This window comes from Bombus flavifrons, chromosome 1 (assembly GCF_040668555.2).
Source record: "Bombus flavifrons isolate JBK064 chromosome 1, iyBomFlav1_principal, whole genome shotgun sequence".
In the NCBI taxonomy this organism is placed as follows: Eukaryota; Metazoa; Arthropoda; class Insecta; order Hymenoptera; family Apidae; genus Bombus; species Bombus flavifrons.
The window spans coordinates 16,247,624-16,266,369 of NC_138442.1; the positions used below are offsets into that span (position 1 = coordinate 16,247,624).

An 18,746-nucleotide genomic window follows, 5' to 3' on the forward strand; every position below is an offset into this window, starting at 1 on the left:
TATATATATATATACGTGTATAAAGTATTTGTTCTCAGATAGATAGTTTTCACGAAATTGAATGAAATTTCACATATATGTATTTATAGTATTTAACAATTTCTGTATCATCTGAACATACTCATGTATATCGAATTTTTTATCAAATTATAGAATATGATCCCAATCCCCTGTTGTCGTTGGGAAAACGTCGACGACAAACGTCAATGTCGACGGATGATAAACGCTCTTCCAATAACAGTCAACCTTCTACTTCCACGAATGCGAATAACGCGTTGCCTCCTGCTTTATCCGCAACGAGTTACGTTTCCCCGACTGACGCACAGTCCCTGGATCGACAGAAGGTGGATGACGTAGATGCAAAAGTCTTGGAAGAATATCGCGAAAGGAAACGAATGAAGAAAAGGAGAAGAGACAAATTGAAGAAATTACAGGAGTCTCAGGAAGGGAAGAAGAAGCACAAAAGGCACAGATGTTGCGAAGAACACAGAAAGCACAGGCACAGAAAACACCGTAAACATAAGCACAGGCATAGTCATCATAGCAGTCACAGCGAAGGAAGTCATATTAGGTTTGTTCTTTTTCGCGTTAAATTATGGTACATTGGATTAATTTTTTAATTTTTTGATATATAAGAAGGTTTGTTTTGAATCGCCGTTTGAAACTACTAAAAATCTATATTTATTCGATAACAATTTGAGATCTATAATTCTTGTCAATGACAGTAGAATATACGTAAATATAAGTAAATACGAAATAAACTATAAATTAATTGAAAAGATTTTATTGCAGTATGTCTTTGGTATTTTTTAAATTATTAAATATAGTTATACAACAAGATTTCTTCAGTCTAAAAATACTATTATCAAGCAAATTTATTGTATCATTATTAATATAAATGAAAAACATAAGACATTAACTCATTAAGGGCAAACGTAGAGTCAACGGGTGTTTCAGTTATAACTATTTTTTTTATTAAATTCTGTATTTTACCATTGTTATTACAGCGGAAAATTATAATGACTTAATTGTCAAGTTACGCTTAATCTATCCAAAATATACCAAGGCACACGCTATACTATCTTTCCAACATTCGTACAGCAACTCGATGGTCCGATTTTTCACTAAAGTTATTAAATCATACTTTCAACAATTATCTAGCTCTTAATGGGTTAATCAACCTTTTTGCTGCGAACAGCGCCTATAGGCGCTCAGCTAGAGTCACTCTCTCCGATCGAACAGCGCCTGTAGGTGCTCAACCAGAGTCGCTCTGTCCGAGCGAACAGCGCCTATAGGCGCTCAGTCACAGTATTTTTCTCGGAGCATCGTGCCATCCGCGCGACCGATCTTCCATTGTCCCGCTGGCTGCTCAAAGAGCACTTCCTTTCTGAGCGCATCGCAGCGGAAGGGTTAAAAATTTAATCAAACTGGAAGATGTTCCTTTCATACTTCTTTATTACTCTCGTTTCGCGTAATGAAATTTATAAATGAATAGAAAAATACTGAGAGATTTTCAATAAAATAAATAAGTAAATAAATAAAATAAAACTAAAGCAATATATCTCTACACTACTTTTTCGATCTTAATTCGAATGTTTTTAAATGCCTCTTAGCAGTGGGGAAAGTTGTTGCGGGCAGAAGAGCGAAGAAGAACTGCCTAAGGAAACGGTAGCTACAGTAGAATGCGAAGAAGAAGTCCAAAAAGAACCAGTAACGCAAGAAGTAGCTCCGGAACCGATCAAAGAACCCGTTCGCGAGGAGAAACCCGAGAAGCCCGAGAAGCCCGAGAAGCCCGAGAAACCCGAGAAACCTGAGAAACCCGAGAAACCCGAGAAACCCGAAAAACCGAAGAAAACAGACAAAAAGTCGAAAGTGCGTGAACGACAGGAATCGGTGGAAAGTCGAAGCAAAATGGCAGCTTTCTTGCCAGCGAGACAATTGTGGGGTTGGGCTGGAAAAGGTTACAGACGACCTGGTGCCAAGGGAAGAGCCAAGAAACAATTCTTCCGAGCTATTCAACGAGGTAGCGAGACGATCCAGATCGGTGACAGTGCGGTCTTTCTGTCGACTGGCAGACCCGATAGACCCTACATTGGACGCATCGAATCCATGTGGGAAACTTCAAGTTCCAATATGATCGTGAAGGTGAAGTGGTTCTATCATCCTGAGGAGACCGTGGGTTGTCCGAAGAATTTGAAGTACCCGGTAAGAATATCATGGGATGTTTTAAATAATCACACTAGCTTGAAAAATTATTAGTACGGACACCCCTATTCTTTAATGAAGAGTCCTTCTATCAGATTTTACATATCATTCGTATAGTATCAAATTTTGAATAGTCGTACGAAATTATTACTTAACGATACGAAATATCGTTACTTGTGTTCTTGGAGTTAATTGATTAGTATGTAGTGACTATGATAAGCACAACGTGCGAATATCTTCTGCAGCCATTATACTTTGAAACAATAGAGATTTGTTATCACTCTTTAATTATTAATATCATCTCTTTAATTATTACGTTTCTGCAAGTTTTGGCGTAGTTAGAACAATAAGAAGAAAGCAGATATCGAAGGAAACATTGTTATCTATAATAAAATTATTTCTGCTGGAAGAAATGTGTTAATTCGATAGACTGTTTCGGCAGAAGTAATTTCAAATTTGTGGTTGATAATAGATAATTAAGTTGCACAGTTTGATAAACGCGAGCACGCTGAAGAAAGAATACTTTAAGGACAGACACATTCCCAAAAAGCATTGTACACGCACATAAGATTTTTAACACACATACATTTACTATATGTTTTACCATACATACACCATACATGTACATGTACCGTAACGTTCTCCATATTTTATTCTCATATTATCTCAAAACAGTAAGAAAGAAAAATAAATGTTCAGCGAGTCACTGGAACAAATAATTCAATTGCAAATAAAAAGCAAAAGAACAAATAATCAAAGAAAGATAAAAATAGCGAAAAAGAGACTAATAGTGCAAGTGAAAATATCATTCCACGTAATTCACATCCACACACAAATCCTCAACAGTAAAGTTACCAGTTTTTATCTTTCACTATGCCACAATCATTATATCAGTATCAGTATCGTTATAGAAATTTTCTACACTGCACGACACGAGCCTCGAGCGTTCTATGTTTAACTTTTCCTCTTGTATTAATGGAATCTGTTCAAACGAATGTTCCTAGGGTGCCCTGTTCGAGTCCCCTCACATGGACGAGAACGATGTTCAAACGATCTCTCACAAATGCGAGGTGCTGCCGCTTCAGGAGTACACAGAGAAGCTGGGAAAAGAGCCGCACAGATATCTGACCATATACGATAACAACGACATTTACTATTTGGCTGGGTATTATGACCCTACAACATACCTGTTGACCATGCAGCCAGGGGTTGTTTGAGAACAGCTTAAGCTGACGATTAGGTTAACTGGTGTTACTTAATTGTTGTCAGCCAATAAAATATTATGCGAAATTATATTAAACGGCCATGGCCGTTAACGCCGTGATCGAAGCTGTTACGTCTGCCAGTTTTCAAAGATTTGGAAATGAGATGTGAGGATGATACATGGACGAACGAATCGAACATTCGTCGATCCAGAGACATTAGAGTTTTACATTGTGTATAATGAACAAGTTCAATTTTGAATCTTAGCTCGATGATGCGATCGATGACAAGCTTTCAGAGAGGCATTCAGAATCACAAGGCACAAGCATTATTTATTGTCACAATGGACAAGAGATCGTTCCCATTTATACATCGATCATATCTTGTCTTTTTTTACGGTTATTATGTATTGCATACATTGTTACGATCTGTTTCCTTTTGATCGAGCATAGAATCCATTCGAATCTAGTTTCTCATTTATATACATTGTTTATGCGAGATAATCGTTGTTAATTTGATAGTTTCCCATTAATATTCTTGCGTCTTTCGCGTCGCTCACAGATTCGACAGGGTTGTATTTCATTTTTGGTGCTGAACGATGAATGGAGAATATATTTTCGTGAATCGCGGGATATTGTTGTGACGATATGATTCGCATTTAAGCGAAACGCGAGTGTTGTATATTTTTCCGATGGAATATGAGGCGAAACGTGCAATGACAAAGTTGTATCGCTGTTCTTGACAGGGATACCTGATTATTTGTGCGTTAGCATGATAGATATGTACGATGCACGTGGGTGGTGCAATTTTTTCCGAGATTTCTTAGGATCCAAGAGCTTGTAAATAAAAACCAAGAGAGTTTAATACTTACCGCAAAGAATTTTCAAACTGGGATAGAGGAGGAGGCTTGTGCCTTGTGTATAACAAAGTTAAATGAAACAAAATGAATAGTTTAATTTTTTTGATGCCTACGGGTTGCGTTTGTCGCTACTTGGATCACATTGGATTTCACACCAACGTACATTGATGAATAATTACAAAGAACTCATTTACATATAAATATATATATATATATATATATATATATAAATAAATATATATATATATATATTATATATGTAGAGGACAGATGCAATAAATCTATGAGTGGCATTAACGAAAAAACGCGAAATCAACTACGGAGATATTTATAAAAATCTGTTTTATCGATTGTAAATAGAAAATACATAGTATATATACACATATGTATACTGTACATAAACGTTAAGTGCGTATATATCTGTAAGTGTAAAATCAGATTATTAACCGTTAGACTAGTGTTATATATCATTGTCTAATTGCGAAAATACAATACATTGTATTGTATATACAATCACACACATGTACTGATATTGAAAAACAAAAAATCGAAAGAATTTGTGCGAATCTTGTAGCCCGATCACGCAGACTCTACAAGTAAAAATAACAAAATTTCAAGTTGCGAGACGAAGTGGCCTGTTCTGGCAGTTCGATTCTCGAGTTTTGAGACTTTCATTGCTGTTTCCTTTAATACTCTAGCGATCGGCGTTTACAAGACGCGATGTACTTAGATTAAGAATCACCTTCTCACGTTAATTTCTTTATCTTTCGAGTGTCGCTCACTTACTTTAGCGTTGTTCATAAATAGAAACTTAAGTTTTATAGTGATTCTTTTTATGATTCCATTGGTATAGATAGAAAAATCTGTATGTTCTTGTGACGAACAATACAGGCAGTATTCTATATTCAGAATAAACCTTTTATTCAAAATTCTTAACAAATATTTCTTGATGAAAGTAAAAGATAAAGTTCGATGTAGAGTTTAAGTAAGATGTTAGCAAGTTAGCACAATCGATAATTCTTCCTAATTATCTACTAATTATTAATCTAATTATTACTGAAATATTCTTGTGTCCATCGGAACTGCTCGCTTACAGCAAACAAAATGATTTAACGTATCAAGAAAATACTGATATAAAATTGAAATGAGAAATTACGTATGTTAACGACAATCCTTTCGTATTTTTCTCTAAATTCAAGAAAATGTTTGCTCATAGAAAGACACGTTATATCGAATATAAATGAATGGACGTAGAAAGGTTCTGATATTGATTTTTCATTCAACTTGAAAATTTTGACAGAATGATTATTTCTCAGAGTAATGCTAATTATTTAAACATGTTTTTGAAATAAAACATTTGTAACAATTTCTATTCTCCGCTTGAAGTGAAAATTTGATAAATTAGTTTCAGCAAAGGGATCAATTACTACTTAATGGAACAAGAATTTTCATTAAATCTTTGTTGCTTATTACCACATAGATACTCAACCGTCTGATGTTCTCTAGCTACGATAATAGAGACAAAAACAAAAAAAGCTTTTATAAGCTTCGAAATACAGGTTGCACGGCACTGATACGTATGATAAGATGGAGAGGTTGACGTGAGCGGACGTTCCACACTTTGTATATTTGTCTTTTTTTATTTTCTCGATACGAAAGAAGAGATTCGATGGATCGCGGCGCTTGGAACGATCGAAGCGTCTGGAGCGTCGAATCCACGGCGAACCGTTGTCGCTGGTGATACGATATAAGGTGCTACATACAACGTTTTTGTTTATTGCGAGCGCGTATTAAACAATAAGTTGACACTCGCGAATCATTTTTTCATACTGTATACGCGTTCATTTTGCGAGCATTACGCTATCATGCTAGAATTAAGATGTTCTTTTTTGATTTTTTAATCGTTCTTTGTATCTCTCCGCGGCATTCGTTTCGTCGACAGAAAGAAATGGAGAGCTGACCACTTTCGTCCACGATTTTCGATCACTTTAACGATCAAACAACGATCGTTTCTCTTCTAATTCGCGACAGATCTTCGTAGAGGAACGTTAAGAACAGATCCATCAGAGACACATGTACGCATAGCTCGGATGGTGATGGTACCAATGACGCTCTTCGTCGATTAGCAACGGATCGAGAAATCGCCGATTTTTCGCCGATTCTCGATACCTTGGCTACTTATTACGCGGATAAACGTGTCGTTTTCCGGTTCAGTCCTCTGATTTCCCTTTTAAAAGAGGATAACCACCCGTAGGGCGAGAAAAACACGATCCTAGTACAAACTGCAGATACAATAATTATCATGCATTTTTTCTGCTGACGTTCATATTCATATGGGCGAGATATAACGGGAGAATAAAGCGAACCAGAGTACTTACGTCGTGGCGCGTATGATTGTTCGCGTGTAAATAGATCATGTAAGCCGTACAAGGATCGGCGAGTCGCCTGTCTTAGACACAAGCTGATCGATCTCCATAGATTTCTATCCCTAGTGTACATTCATTGTTATCGTCGTGCGCGCACGTTAGCGCGCGGAGATGTGGTCGAAGCTTAAAGACCACGACGATCGACCTATCCTCAGATAGGTCTCACGCAGCGCGTGCAATCTGTATATTGCATAGTATTTTTCCATTAAGGTAGAAAACGACGAGGAAAAGGCAAAAGAAAAACAAGAAAAAAAAAGAAAAGATACTGTTGACGAGTCGTTATCCTACGAGCGATCTTTCATGCTATTCGTTGACTCGATGGTTTTCCATCTTGATGGTCCATATTGTTCTCTCGGTGAAAGATGTTCAAGCGCGTTAAACGGAATGACATGGACGAGAATGTACAGAGAAAAGAAAAGAGATTTTAGTCGAATCATTCCGATAAACGTTCAGAGAATAAAAATGGAATACGAAGAGAAAACCACGCAGTCGACGAAACCGATTGCTCGAAGGAGCGAACGATTCTTCGTTCAGAGATGTCGTTTCTTCGACGACGATTTTTTTCGATGCTTCGATTCTATGAGGAGTAGCCTACCGGTAGACAACGTAGACGAGGCACGTTCGCTTGTAGATTTGTAAATAACGTAGACTTAGGTAGATCGAGGGAAATGTCGGTGTCCTCGGTCGTTTTTTTATACGTCCCCAAAAAAATCGATTTCTTGGTCGTTGCATTCGATCCATTTTGCTCCTCTACGTCATCCAATGTATCTTCCTATGATAATTGGAGAATGGGAACAGATAGTCGAAACGATGCTGCGTTTCGCGTGAAAAAAACGAGGAAACAAAATGTACGATAATGACGAAAGTTAATGAAAAAAAAAAGAGATTTAATAAGTGACCACTGTATATACACACGATGAATAAAGAGACGCCGACATTTCGCGACGACACTCCTCTTTCTTTGAATTCACATGGAATTGAGGCGCTTCTCGTTGAGGACTACGATCGTTTCTCGGAGGAATAAGTCGAACGAACCACCGTATATCGACAAATCGACTTATATCGCGTAAACATGAACCGCGATGTGACGTTTCCTTCTCGAGGAGACGAGGCTTGCTTCGCTCCGGCAGATACGACATTATTTTCCTTGTCATTGTTCGGCGAGACGATTTAGAACGAGCGAGAGAATCCGTACGATTTAAGCGTATACCGTTCGAGCTAGTCTAGCCGCTACGATAAGGATAGTTTGTAAGCGTCTGGTCAAGGTAGCGGATGAACGAGAAATTCATGTCTCCGTTTACAGAAGAACTGAAACGAGCAATTTCTATTGAGTTGGCAATTAAGTGATTGCGGATTTCGTCATTAAGTGGTAATTTCTCATTACCACTTAATGACGAAATCCGCTATCACTTAGTTACTCACCCAATATTTTTATTTTATTTAGAATTTTTATTATCTTTCCATGTAGAATCTTTCTTATTTTTTAGGCTTGTAATAAATTTGAAATTCGCTTGTACAATAGTTTCCTTTGGATTTCATAGAGAGGTTGATTAGTTAAAAAGGAGACGTGAACGTTATCGTGCATCCGGTACCACGAAGAAGGATCCCTCTTTCGTCACGTTGCGTACTGGATTGCCATTTGTATCGTTCGCGCGAGATACGGAGAAGAAAAGAAAATCGTAATTATAGTCACGAAGCGTCAAGAAAAGGACAACGTATAAGCGATCTAGCTAAGGTTAGGAGATTATGCGAGCCTGTATATTTTACGATATGTATAGCCGATGCGTGGATGATTAAGGCAAGTGAGCAAGAACAAGAGCGAGAGAAATAGAATGAACGAGAGAGAAAGAGACGGAGAGGGTGAAGTTAAAACAGAAGAAGATAATATTTTATCGTAGAGAATTATCGAAATTATTATATTTTAATAACGGAGCTGCGATTTAAAAGAAGTAAAAAAAAAACAAAATGTGTAGTACGAAAGATACGAGACGCGAGAGAGCGAGTAATCGTGCAAATGATAAGCAACAAATATGATAAATGACAAGCAACAACAACAAAAAAAAGATATAAAAGACGTGAATAAAAAAAAAGGAAAAAAATGAAATACGAGTGAGAAGAATTGTATGCACGAGTGAAGGTGATGTAAGAATGAGAGAGAGAGAGAGAGAAAAAAAGGAGAGAAAGAGAGAGATAGTGGGAGAGAGAGAAAAAAATTTAAAAATATAATGGAGCGACTGTTTTTTCGAACCCAAAAGTCTGAGAAAAAGAATTCAGGATTAAAAACAAAAGAAAAAAGAAAAAAAAAGAAAAATGAAACAAAAGAGAGATACAGTTGAACTTCATTTATATTTTCCTACGCGAAACTTTTTGTATGGCGAATGACGCGTGTGTGCGTGTGCGTGTATGGAAAATCTCGGTTGACGTTTGTTTGTAATAAAAACGAAAAAAGAAACAAGCGACAAAAAAAACCATGCACGAAATTCAAAGACCTTGGTCAAACGTGTTATATGTAGGAAAATATGGGAAGAGCAGAAGAAGCGGAAAACGTTTGATGTACTGCGTTAAACGTATACATAAGTATTTTGTATTTCTCCGCGTCTTGGTTTTTGCAGTATTGTCAGGTCGACTGCTTTTTCCCGTGATCGAACGACACGTTGCATAGATTTTCCTTTTCTTTTTCTACTCGATATATACGATTCTCGTATTTACATTGCGGAAAGTTTCAATAAATGCAGTCCTTACTGGACGTGATAACGAGATTTCGTTCAGATTTCTTTATATTGTTGGCGACATTTTTCTTCTGAGCCTAGTCGCTCAGATGGTCATGCGTGCCTCGATTGCGTTTGGGATAAGGATTTCCTTGGCTTTCCTGTACGATTATTGAGAAACAAGTTTCTGTGGAACGAATAATAGGTTAATATTAGTACTTAACGTAAGATTAGATCAGTTCTATGAGTAGATTTTTCTCAAATTAATCTTCCATTTAGTAGAGGGTATGTAGCTAAATTTATAAATGGAATCTTAAGAATGAAATTTAGAATGTAAGACTGAAGACAACAATGACTTACGAACGTAAATTGAATAAATTCCAATAAAACTTTAATTAAAAATTCTAATTTGACGGAAATATCGAAGAATATAACCTGATCTAACAATTCAATAATTATTCAATATTCTTCAACATCTTTTTCTTTCTTGCAGGATTTAGTTTTCAAATTTTCAAGTTTAACAGCAAGACGTTATACTGTATCAATGGTAGTAGGATATTCATTTTCATTTAACAAATAGTATTATTTTTGAAATTATATTCCTTTGTAATTTTGGTAAAATTGATAGAAAGATAAAAGTAAAATATATTTCATACGTCAGTGGAAAGTAAACTTCAGGATGCAATTATTGAAAACTTATTCGTTCAAAATATGTAGAAAAGTCTATTCATTGGACGAACGTCATTAATCATTCCCAACTTGGAATAGAACAATCTGTGTCATTTTCTTGATATGAGCTTATAGTTAATGATATATTTAAGACGAATCATAAATTATAATAGTAATCTATATTTTCCTAAAGTTATGAGAAGAAACAATTTATTTAGTGATGTATGTACATGTTATACGTAATTCCATCACTATATATTTTATATCACAGTAGTCGTATTTTCTTAGTAAGTATACAAAACTGAAAAATTCACTATTGTTCAGACAACAGTATAGCGACAAACACACTAATTGTCAAACTATATCGAGTACGTTAAAATTGTTGCAAAATATTCTTCTTCGCTATTAAAATCCTTAATATTCTTATTTAACTCATAATTTTAATCCAAATATGTCATTATTCTTTTCTAATATTTTTCTATTATTTAACTAGTGTCGTTTATTCGCTTTATTTGAGATTTAAATTGAATATTTTCTTTGAATTATTGTATTTTTCACAGCTACTAGTCGTAACTTAGTCTTCAAGTAACCAGTTTTCTAGAAATGGCCACTCGTTTCAAAGATTATTGGTAGACTTTGAATGTTTACACATTTACGAGTAGTTTAAAAACATAAAAATACACAGAAAGCTTATAGAATATACAAACTATTCAAAGTGTTTACTGAAACGAAACAAATTTGTTTAGGTTCCATTGCATTAGTTGTATCCATGAAAATACGAATTTGCATAAACATCCAGTGTTATACAATGTTAGTTATCGTCTAGCGTTGTAAAAGCGTTACAAAATATGAAACCTACTTTTAGCTAACTCATTAAAAGGCTAATAGTCATGATATCTGAATTAAACTTCTTATTTCTCGTTTCATTCTTCGATTGCATTAAAGATATAACGTCAGCTTCATAAGAAGATGAATATAATCAACGTTTGATCGCAGTAAAACGTCAAGTATCTGACACAGGTTCCCAAAAACCAAGTCCCTTACGTGCCAATCACTGTCACAGAGGCTTCAAGTCGAAATTTGTTTTATCCATCGTACGGAACGCTTAGGACCTCGGACTTCTTTCGCTTTATCGATCCTTTTCTTTGGAATCGAGCGAAGTCTGTGAACCTATTTCCTATCGCTTAAAAAATAAAAAGGAAAGAAAGAAAAAGAAGAAGGGAGAACCTGGCAAATCTGTGATAGAATTCGTCGTCGATAACGACGCTTCCATTCGAAGCAAAATTATTGATCTACAACGGAGTACCTCTGTATGAACATTTATCGATCACACGTGGTTGTACACACGAGTCATCGTAGAAAATTATCATTGATTTTGAATTCGATCCTGTTCAAATGAACGTCGTAAGGATGGATGAACCTCGCCTATTTTGTCAACTTTTCTGTTCTCATCAATACCTAGATGAATGATTGATATATCGTGATCGTTTGAATAGCAGATGAATGTATGACAGGGATTTTTCGAAAATTGTGAACGAATACTTTTGTATTTTGCGGGGAGAAGTATTGTGTATATATTGATAGACTAAGTTTTTTGAATTACATTTAATTATTTTCTAAGCGACAATTAAGTAGTTTGATGTTGAAGACGTAGATGAAAAATAATGGGTAATGAAATAAACGAATTATTACTTTATCTTGAGTATGATAGTGTTTATGGATTGAATATTTCGAAGATGCAGAAGAAAGACATCGTTCTTCATTTCGGAATATGTATACGTTCTATTGAATACGATACAGGGACTCGATCAAATGGATTCTGTAATATTATAAATTTACGAATAATTACGAGGTCTAATTTTATTAGATGCACTAGGCATAAGATAATCAATTTTAAAATAAACTTTATACACTTTCGAGTACGTGAATAGATTTTTAAAGAACTATTAAACTACGTTATAAGGTATTATCATACTCTTAGTTTATATTCATAAAAAGGCTTTACGCTTTGTTTAAGAAACTTTCTTAACATCTTTATTTTCTCTCTTGAATAAATACTAGAAACATTAATATTAGCAATACTTCTAATGATAATGTATTTATGTATGTATATAACGCAAGAATTAGGAAACAGACATACAATATGATCTAATATAAATAAAATTCAATTTTCATACATATATTCCCATTTGTCCTATTTCCATAAAATGAATAAAAATTTCAAATAAAAACTGATAAATGTTCATACAGAAATGTAGAATATTTTCATTTATATATAACCTGGACCAATGCATATTTATTTAATAATGATCAAACCTCTCTTATAGATTTTTAAACGTTTGTCACATTAATCTGACAGATTTTCAATATCTTTGATTTCTCTATTGGAGCTTGTGTTCAAAAAAAGATTTTTGACGCGTTCAATGGAAAGATTTCTTCTTCTGTGCCTTCGAAAAAATTCGATTTTATTTGTAAAAATGAAATATTTGATAATGAGTAATGCCGTACTGCTGATATAGAAATTATATCAATTTAACTACAAAAGAAGAAAAAAAAATCGTACAGAGCACAAGAATACGAATCGCCATTTTGGCAAATTATTTCCTTCGGCTCCATTTAGTTGGAGACAATTTCGAGTAAATGAAGTCCGTCATTTACGAGTACATTATAGATAATATCTAAATTCATCACAAATTCATAAAGTGTTTCCTAGTTCATACATTGCAATTTTTACTGCTAATTTAAGAGTAAGTTGTAAAATTACAGACTTAACGTAAGATATTGAAAATAAATTACGTAAACTGGATTATAATTATTCCATTGATATACTCGAAAGAAACGTGTATTCTCTTTCAGCTTTGTGCCTCTCGTAACATTGGTTGGAATTTAAAATACATAACACTTAATATAAGTTTGAAACCTAGTTGGAAAGTTATTAAACTCTGAAACACGGTTCTAAGCTATTAATAATACGAAGATATAGGTATACGATATTTCAAACGTCGTACGCTTTCAAAACAATTAATTCAATTCATTATATAGGAATATTGATAATTGAGAAGGGTATTTTATATGAATTGAGTTCAAAGTAGGTTCGAAATCCAAGACAACTTTTGAGAAAAAATAATACTACGTTTAAATCAGATAGATTTTATATATTATATATAATTTTATATTATAAAAAACCATTCGACTGATTTCGTTATTTCGCCTGAAAATATTGGTAATAATCCTTCGAAAAACGAATTTAATAAGTCAATTAAATATCTATCTAAATGTACCTCTCGAAATTATTTCCAACGATCTCCAGAATTCCCATTATAAAATAGGCGGGCGTTCATCGAATTGGTAGAACTTCCGCGAAGAAAATTCGATTCGAAAGTGGCGAGGCAATACGCGAGGTAAAGTGAAATTGATCGATAAGATACCAACCGTGGATGTTGGATGATCGCGTCTGAATAGTATTAATATCGGTTTAGAATATCTATAGGATGTTCTGCTGTTTGCCTCGATTGTAACGCGGTTGAGCGCGAAAGGAGAAGGAACTATTGTTGCGTATACACGGAAAACAGTACATTTGTGAGAAGGAACGAGAGAATGAGATCGAAGAAGGTGTAAACGTGTGCATGTACGAGTGATCAAGCAGGGAATGAGGAGAAAAGCGAAGCCAGCTATCGATTTTCGTTTATATCGTGCAATAACGCTTTCTAAGAACTCGAACAAAAAAGTAATCAGAATGAAAGTTTTTGCTTTTCCATATAAATGTACCATTTTTTCTTTCATCCTTGGTTTAAATTCCATAGCGAAATTTTTAGTCAAAATGTTGCTCCAATGATAACTAAATTGGAGTAAAGTAATGAAACAAAAAAAAAAAAAAAAAAGGAGAGAGAGAAATAAAATAGTAGAATTAAAGTAATTACTAAACTGCGGATTTTTATGTATTTATGGAAAATTTAATGATTAAAAATATATGAAATATGCACAGCGCAGTATTCGTTATTATTTTTAATAGGCGAAATAAATATCTATTTAAATCCTGTTATTTTAGTTGCGTTTAGAAAAATATAAATTTGCACAAAAATCCGCAGTCTGACAACGACAAACAACGTATCGAAAGAAAACTTATTTTCAATGATATTGTTTTTCTAAAGACGGAAGAGACGGAAGAAAGAAAATATTGAAGTAAAGAATGACATTTAAAAAGAAATGTCTTTCGTGTACTAAACTTTACGTGGGATTAGGAAAATGATTTGAAAACGAGCAACAACTGAATAGGTGTTTCGTATACGAAGTATTAAAAAAAACCTATTACGTGCTTCTTACAAAGTCGATTCTAAACCTCAAGATGATACAGAAAGTTCATGTTCATGAATGATACGTGAAGTTTATTTCTTCAAGTTATAAACATTTTAATTTTGTGTTAGAAATGCTTGTACGCACCTTATGTAAAAAGATTTAGAAGTTCTACATTAACGCTGTAATGAACCATGATTGTCACGATTATATTGGTAAAATTTAAAACAAATCTGGAAATGAAAGTTACGAGATATTTATTGAAAAACATATATATTTAGTAAAAAATTATTATACGGCGTAAATACTCATCTTAAACATATAGTAAGTGTTAAAAATCGTTCCACTGAATATTGAGGCTTATTAACGTAATGGATAATTCATTTTTATAATCTCTGCGGAGTATATGCTTGTGTTAAATATTCTGTAGCTTCCGTGTACATTTTTAGGTTTGTTTCATCCTGTAACAATACTATAGACACGAGTCTCGTTACAGTGTTAATAAAATTGTAAAATATTTCTTATAACGCACATAATATATTTATAAAGGATTTCTACAAGTGTTCAAATATTTCCATGAATTATAATACACGTACTTCGTTACATCAAATTTTTTAATCATTCCATCAGTTCGTTATACATGGCTTTATTGCACGATATAACTGTACATTTCCGGCTGTATAGTTTTACACAGATGAAAACAAATGAGTCGCAGTAAGAATTATTACGAGAGAGTGAAAGAGAAGAGATTTCTAAGCGTGTTTTGTGCTAATGCTTCTAGAAAAGTCAGTTGCCTGTAATGAAAATAGAAAATCTTCACCATGTATTACCCACCGTCTTTTAATATTATACGATTGTTTGACGACCGATTAGTTGTCGAATTGTCTACCGATTGATTGTCGAACCGTCTGTCCACGATGAAAGGAATATTTTGATCTGTCGAGGACTTAACGCGCACACACGTTACACGGTCAGAAAATGAAGCTAGGACGATGGGATGTGATAAGGACATTTATATTATTACGCACGCAGATTTAACGAAAAAAAGAAAAAAAAACGATAAAAACTAGTAGAAGCTGCGTGAACACGATAACACGGTGATTTTGTATATAAAATATATCGATGATAAAATAGAACGCGCGTTCTGTCGTGATGACGAAGATATACGATAAGTGCAAATGACAGAAAGAATGGGCCATCGGTTATAGCGATAAGCAAGAGAACAAAGAGAAGCATTCTTGTTTACTTCTATTAGCTAAGTACTTGGCCAACAATAAAATGCATATTAGATACAAATCAAACCGAGGGGCACCCGACGTGATTTTATTCCGAACTTTCATCTCCTCCAGATCCTCCTTCTGTTCTTACGATTCTGGTGAATTTGACGAAAATCTTCGACAATTTGAATCGCCTTTTCTTCAGTTTCTTGAATCTTTTCTTAACTAGTTTATAAATTTAATTACCTTATTAAAGGCTAAGGTATACACGTAATTTTTTTTTCAATTAATTTACAAAATATGGAATTTGTCACTGTGAGAGGGAATTCTAGGAATTTTCTGAATATTTCTTTCATTTACTGTGATATTTAATTTGATTCGATAGTTGGAGATTTGATTATTTAAATGTCGAATAAAGTATTGGAATTGTTTGAAATAACAAGTGGAATTTAACAAATTTTTTAACTATTATGTCTACCATTTTTAGCTCGGTTTCATATTGAATTTTCAATCAAGACCACGAAGAATAATTTAAAGATTTATAAATTTATTTTAAAAACTTATATTGTGAAGCCATTGATAAAGCCAAAGATAATGATATTAATGATTTATGTACGATAGTTCTTTCAGATATTATTCTAAGATATATTTCCAGATATTCTAATTTCCTAAATGTTAAATTACTCTAAAAATATTTTAACAACATCGTATAAGAAATATTCTTACTATATAAATGTCCCCCCTAAGAAATACTTTTATTTTATGAAACTCGCAAATGAAGTATTTTCTCTACGAGAGATTTGAAATTCTATATATAAATCATTTACGTTAAAAAATATATCTCCCAGAGAGTGATTAGAAAAGTGCAATAATAAAATCGATCAAATCAATAAAAATAGGAAAGAAGCTACATTGGATCAACCAAATCTCATTGCTAGAAAATTCAATAAATGTTCAACATTTTCACGACAGGCACTTCCGTTTAAGCCCATGGAACGACACAGACTAATTCTAAAATTATGTGGCGTACATTTATGTTATAGTGTAACCGTAGAGGAAAGGGCAAATATTTTTCTTAGTTTTTCACTGTAAAAGCGGATTTATATCGATGGAGAAACATCGATGAAAAATGAAGTCGCCCACGAGTCGTTAATCCGACAGAATATCGCGAAGAAAATTGGAAGCAAAATCAGAAAGAGAAAATGGAAGCAATAAAAGATACTCGCTTCAGCAGGCAATGGCCGACAAAAATGGCCCATAGGAGAAACCATTTCAAGGCTGTGCTTTCAATACGTTCGCAATGGGAAACCCAGCTACTCTCCTCGAATCGTATTCTTCTTTATTTCCGCTGGAATTCGTTTCGATGATGTTTTCAGTTCTCGATGAAAAACACTCGACTCTGATAAATTAAGATACTCCCGCACGTTTGTTGCTTTTATTTAATTATTAACGATTCCGTTGTGGCCATTCTGTGGCTCTAAAGTGGAACGAAAAATCCCCATTCCCTTTTTCGCAACTTTCTAATTATAATAATTGCTTCCTGTAAATATTCATCGTATTAAGCAGTTGCGTAAATTGAACAGAATAATTGACGAGCTTAATGAAAGACTGTAAACGTAAATTTATATCTATTTATTATTAAAAATGTTTTCATTTTCGTCATGGTAGCATCGAAAACGAGTTTCAAATCATATTTTTGTACCTGAACTTCGCTTTCGTCATTTTAATGTCTAGAATTGATCCTATAAATATTCCACACATATTTTCTGACGTTCTGTAAGCAACAGAAGAGAAAAAGAAATCCTTTCTAACAATCCCACGTCCACGTTAACGGAACAGAGTGTCGTCGGTCTACGACTGGCTGCTAACACAAGCCAAATTGGAGGATCGGTGCAAAGGAGACGAACGAAACTCGTGAAAAGGCTACTCGAGTAGCAGACGGATCGTTTCAGGAGCGGTAATCGTTATTCAAGACACTGACGTAACGGAGCCTCGAAACGAGGAAATTAAAGCGGGCTAAGGAATTAAAACGAACAGGAAAAATTCCACGAAAGCGGAAACACGAGGCGCAACGACCGCCGGAAAGGCAAAGATAGATACGACTTGCGTAGCTCGTCGAGGCACCCTTGGAAGATGGTCGACTCGTCGTCGACGACATTTTTCGTAACGATCGTTGAAACGACGTATCCAGCCGTTTAGAACGTTGAAAGTCGGAAACAGGCAAGCCGGACGTAACAAATTCAGAGAGACATAGGGAAAACAGACGAGAGAGGCGGCTTTGAGCGACTCGTTTGAAACGTTTCAAGGGATAGACCAAGTTTACCAGGGTTAGTGAACGAGAGTGTTGATCCTGAGAACCGATAAATTCAATCTAAACGCGAATCGAAGTCGAGGATCGAGGAAAATGTTCGCGGAATAAGAAGTGAGATGGGTTTTTGAAGTTATCAGGTAACGATGCTTCTGCGTCTGATTGATTTTACAATTTCTGGTTGGAAATTATTGTATTAACCCTTATGAAAGTAAATGTTTCTTTGGATTATGAGAATTTCTTTTTTAATCATCGATAGTTGAAGTATAGATATTTATGTATTTATGAGAGATTTAAAGATATTAAATTGTATCAAAATGAAATATCCAATATACTTGTAGTATTTAGTAGGCAGAGTACGTTTTTCTCGAAATTCCAGGTTTTTCAATCATATTCCTAAAGGTACGTATTTGGGTAAATATTCTCGGTTTATCGACGAGAGAAATATATTCTGTTCGACATTTCTGTAAAAAGGATATTATAAAGTAAAATTAGGACCGTTGTTATTGAGAACAGATAGATTTATCGTTCACTTAAATCGTGAATAAATTATTGAAGCAGAATGTTATATATACGCTTCGAATAACTTTGAACGTAAATGTGTTAAAATTGATATAATTGTATTTGTAAATTTTATATAAAAATCTTTAGATTTAATTTTCATCAAATTGAATTTAATCAATTGTACTATTAAATTCGAAAAGTGGCATTCATTGCACTTTTTCATTTCCATGAAATGAAGTTAATTTTCGAATGCAACGCGTCGGTTTTCCAAATCGGGAAATCAGTTTCAAACTTCAACTTCGAATTTCGAACTTTGCATTTTTAATTTTAAATTGACGTTTCAATCATTTCCAT

General features: G+C 34.2%; 1 protein-coding gene across 6 annotated transcripts in view; it reads left to right on the forward strand.

Moving 5' to 3' along the window:
* The window catches only part of wge (BAH domain and coiled-coil containing protein winged eye), a 346,446-nt gene extending 337,725 nt beyond the window's left edge, over nucleotides 1–8,721 (forward strand). For 5 of the 6 annotated variants that reach the window (XM_069112044.1, XM_069112024.1, XM_069112052.1 and 2 more), the window contains 3 exons: nucleotides 154–571; nucleotides 1,614–2,205; nucleotides 3,210–8,721. In XM_069112044.1, coding sequence (XP_068968145.1) covers nucleotides 154–571; nucleotides 1,614–2,205; nucleotides 3,210–3,422 — 1,223 coding nt within the window. In that variant the 3' untranslated portion in view covers nucleotides 3,423–8,721. The remainder of the gene's footprint in view (nucleotides 1–153; nucleotides 572–1,613; nucleotides 2,206–3,209) is intronic. The other variant, XM_069112034.1, reaches the window with a different exon arrangement.
* Nucleotides 8,722–18,746: the final 10,025 nt, after the last annotated feature.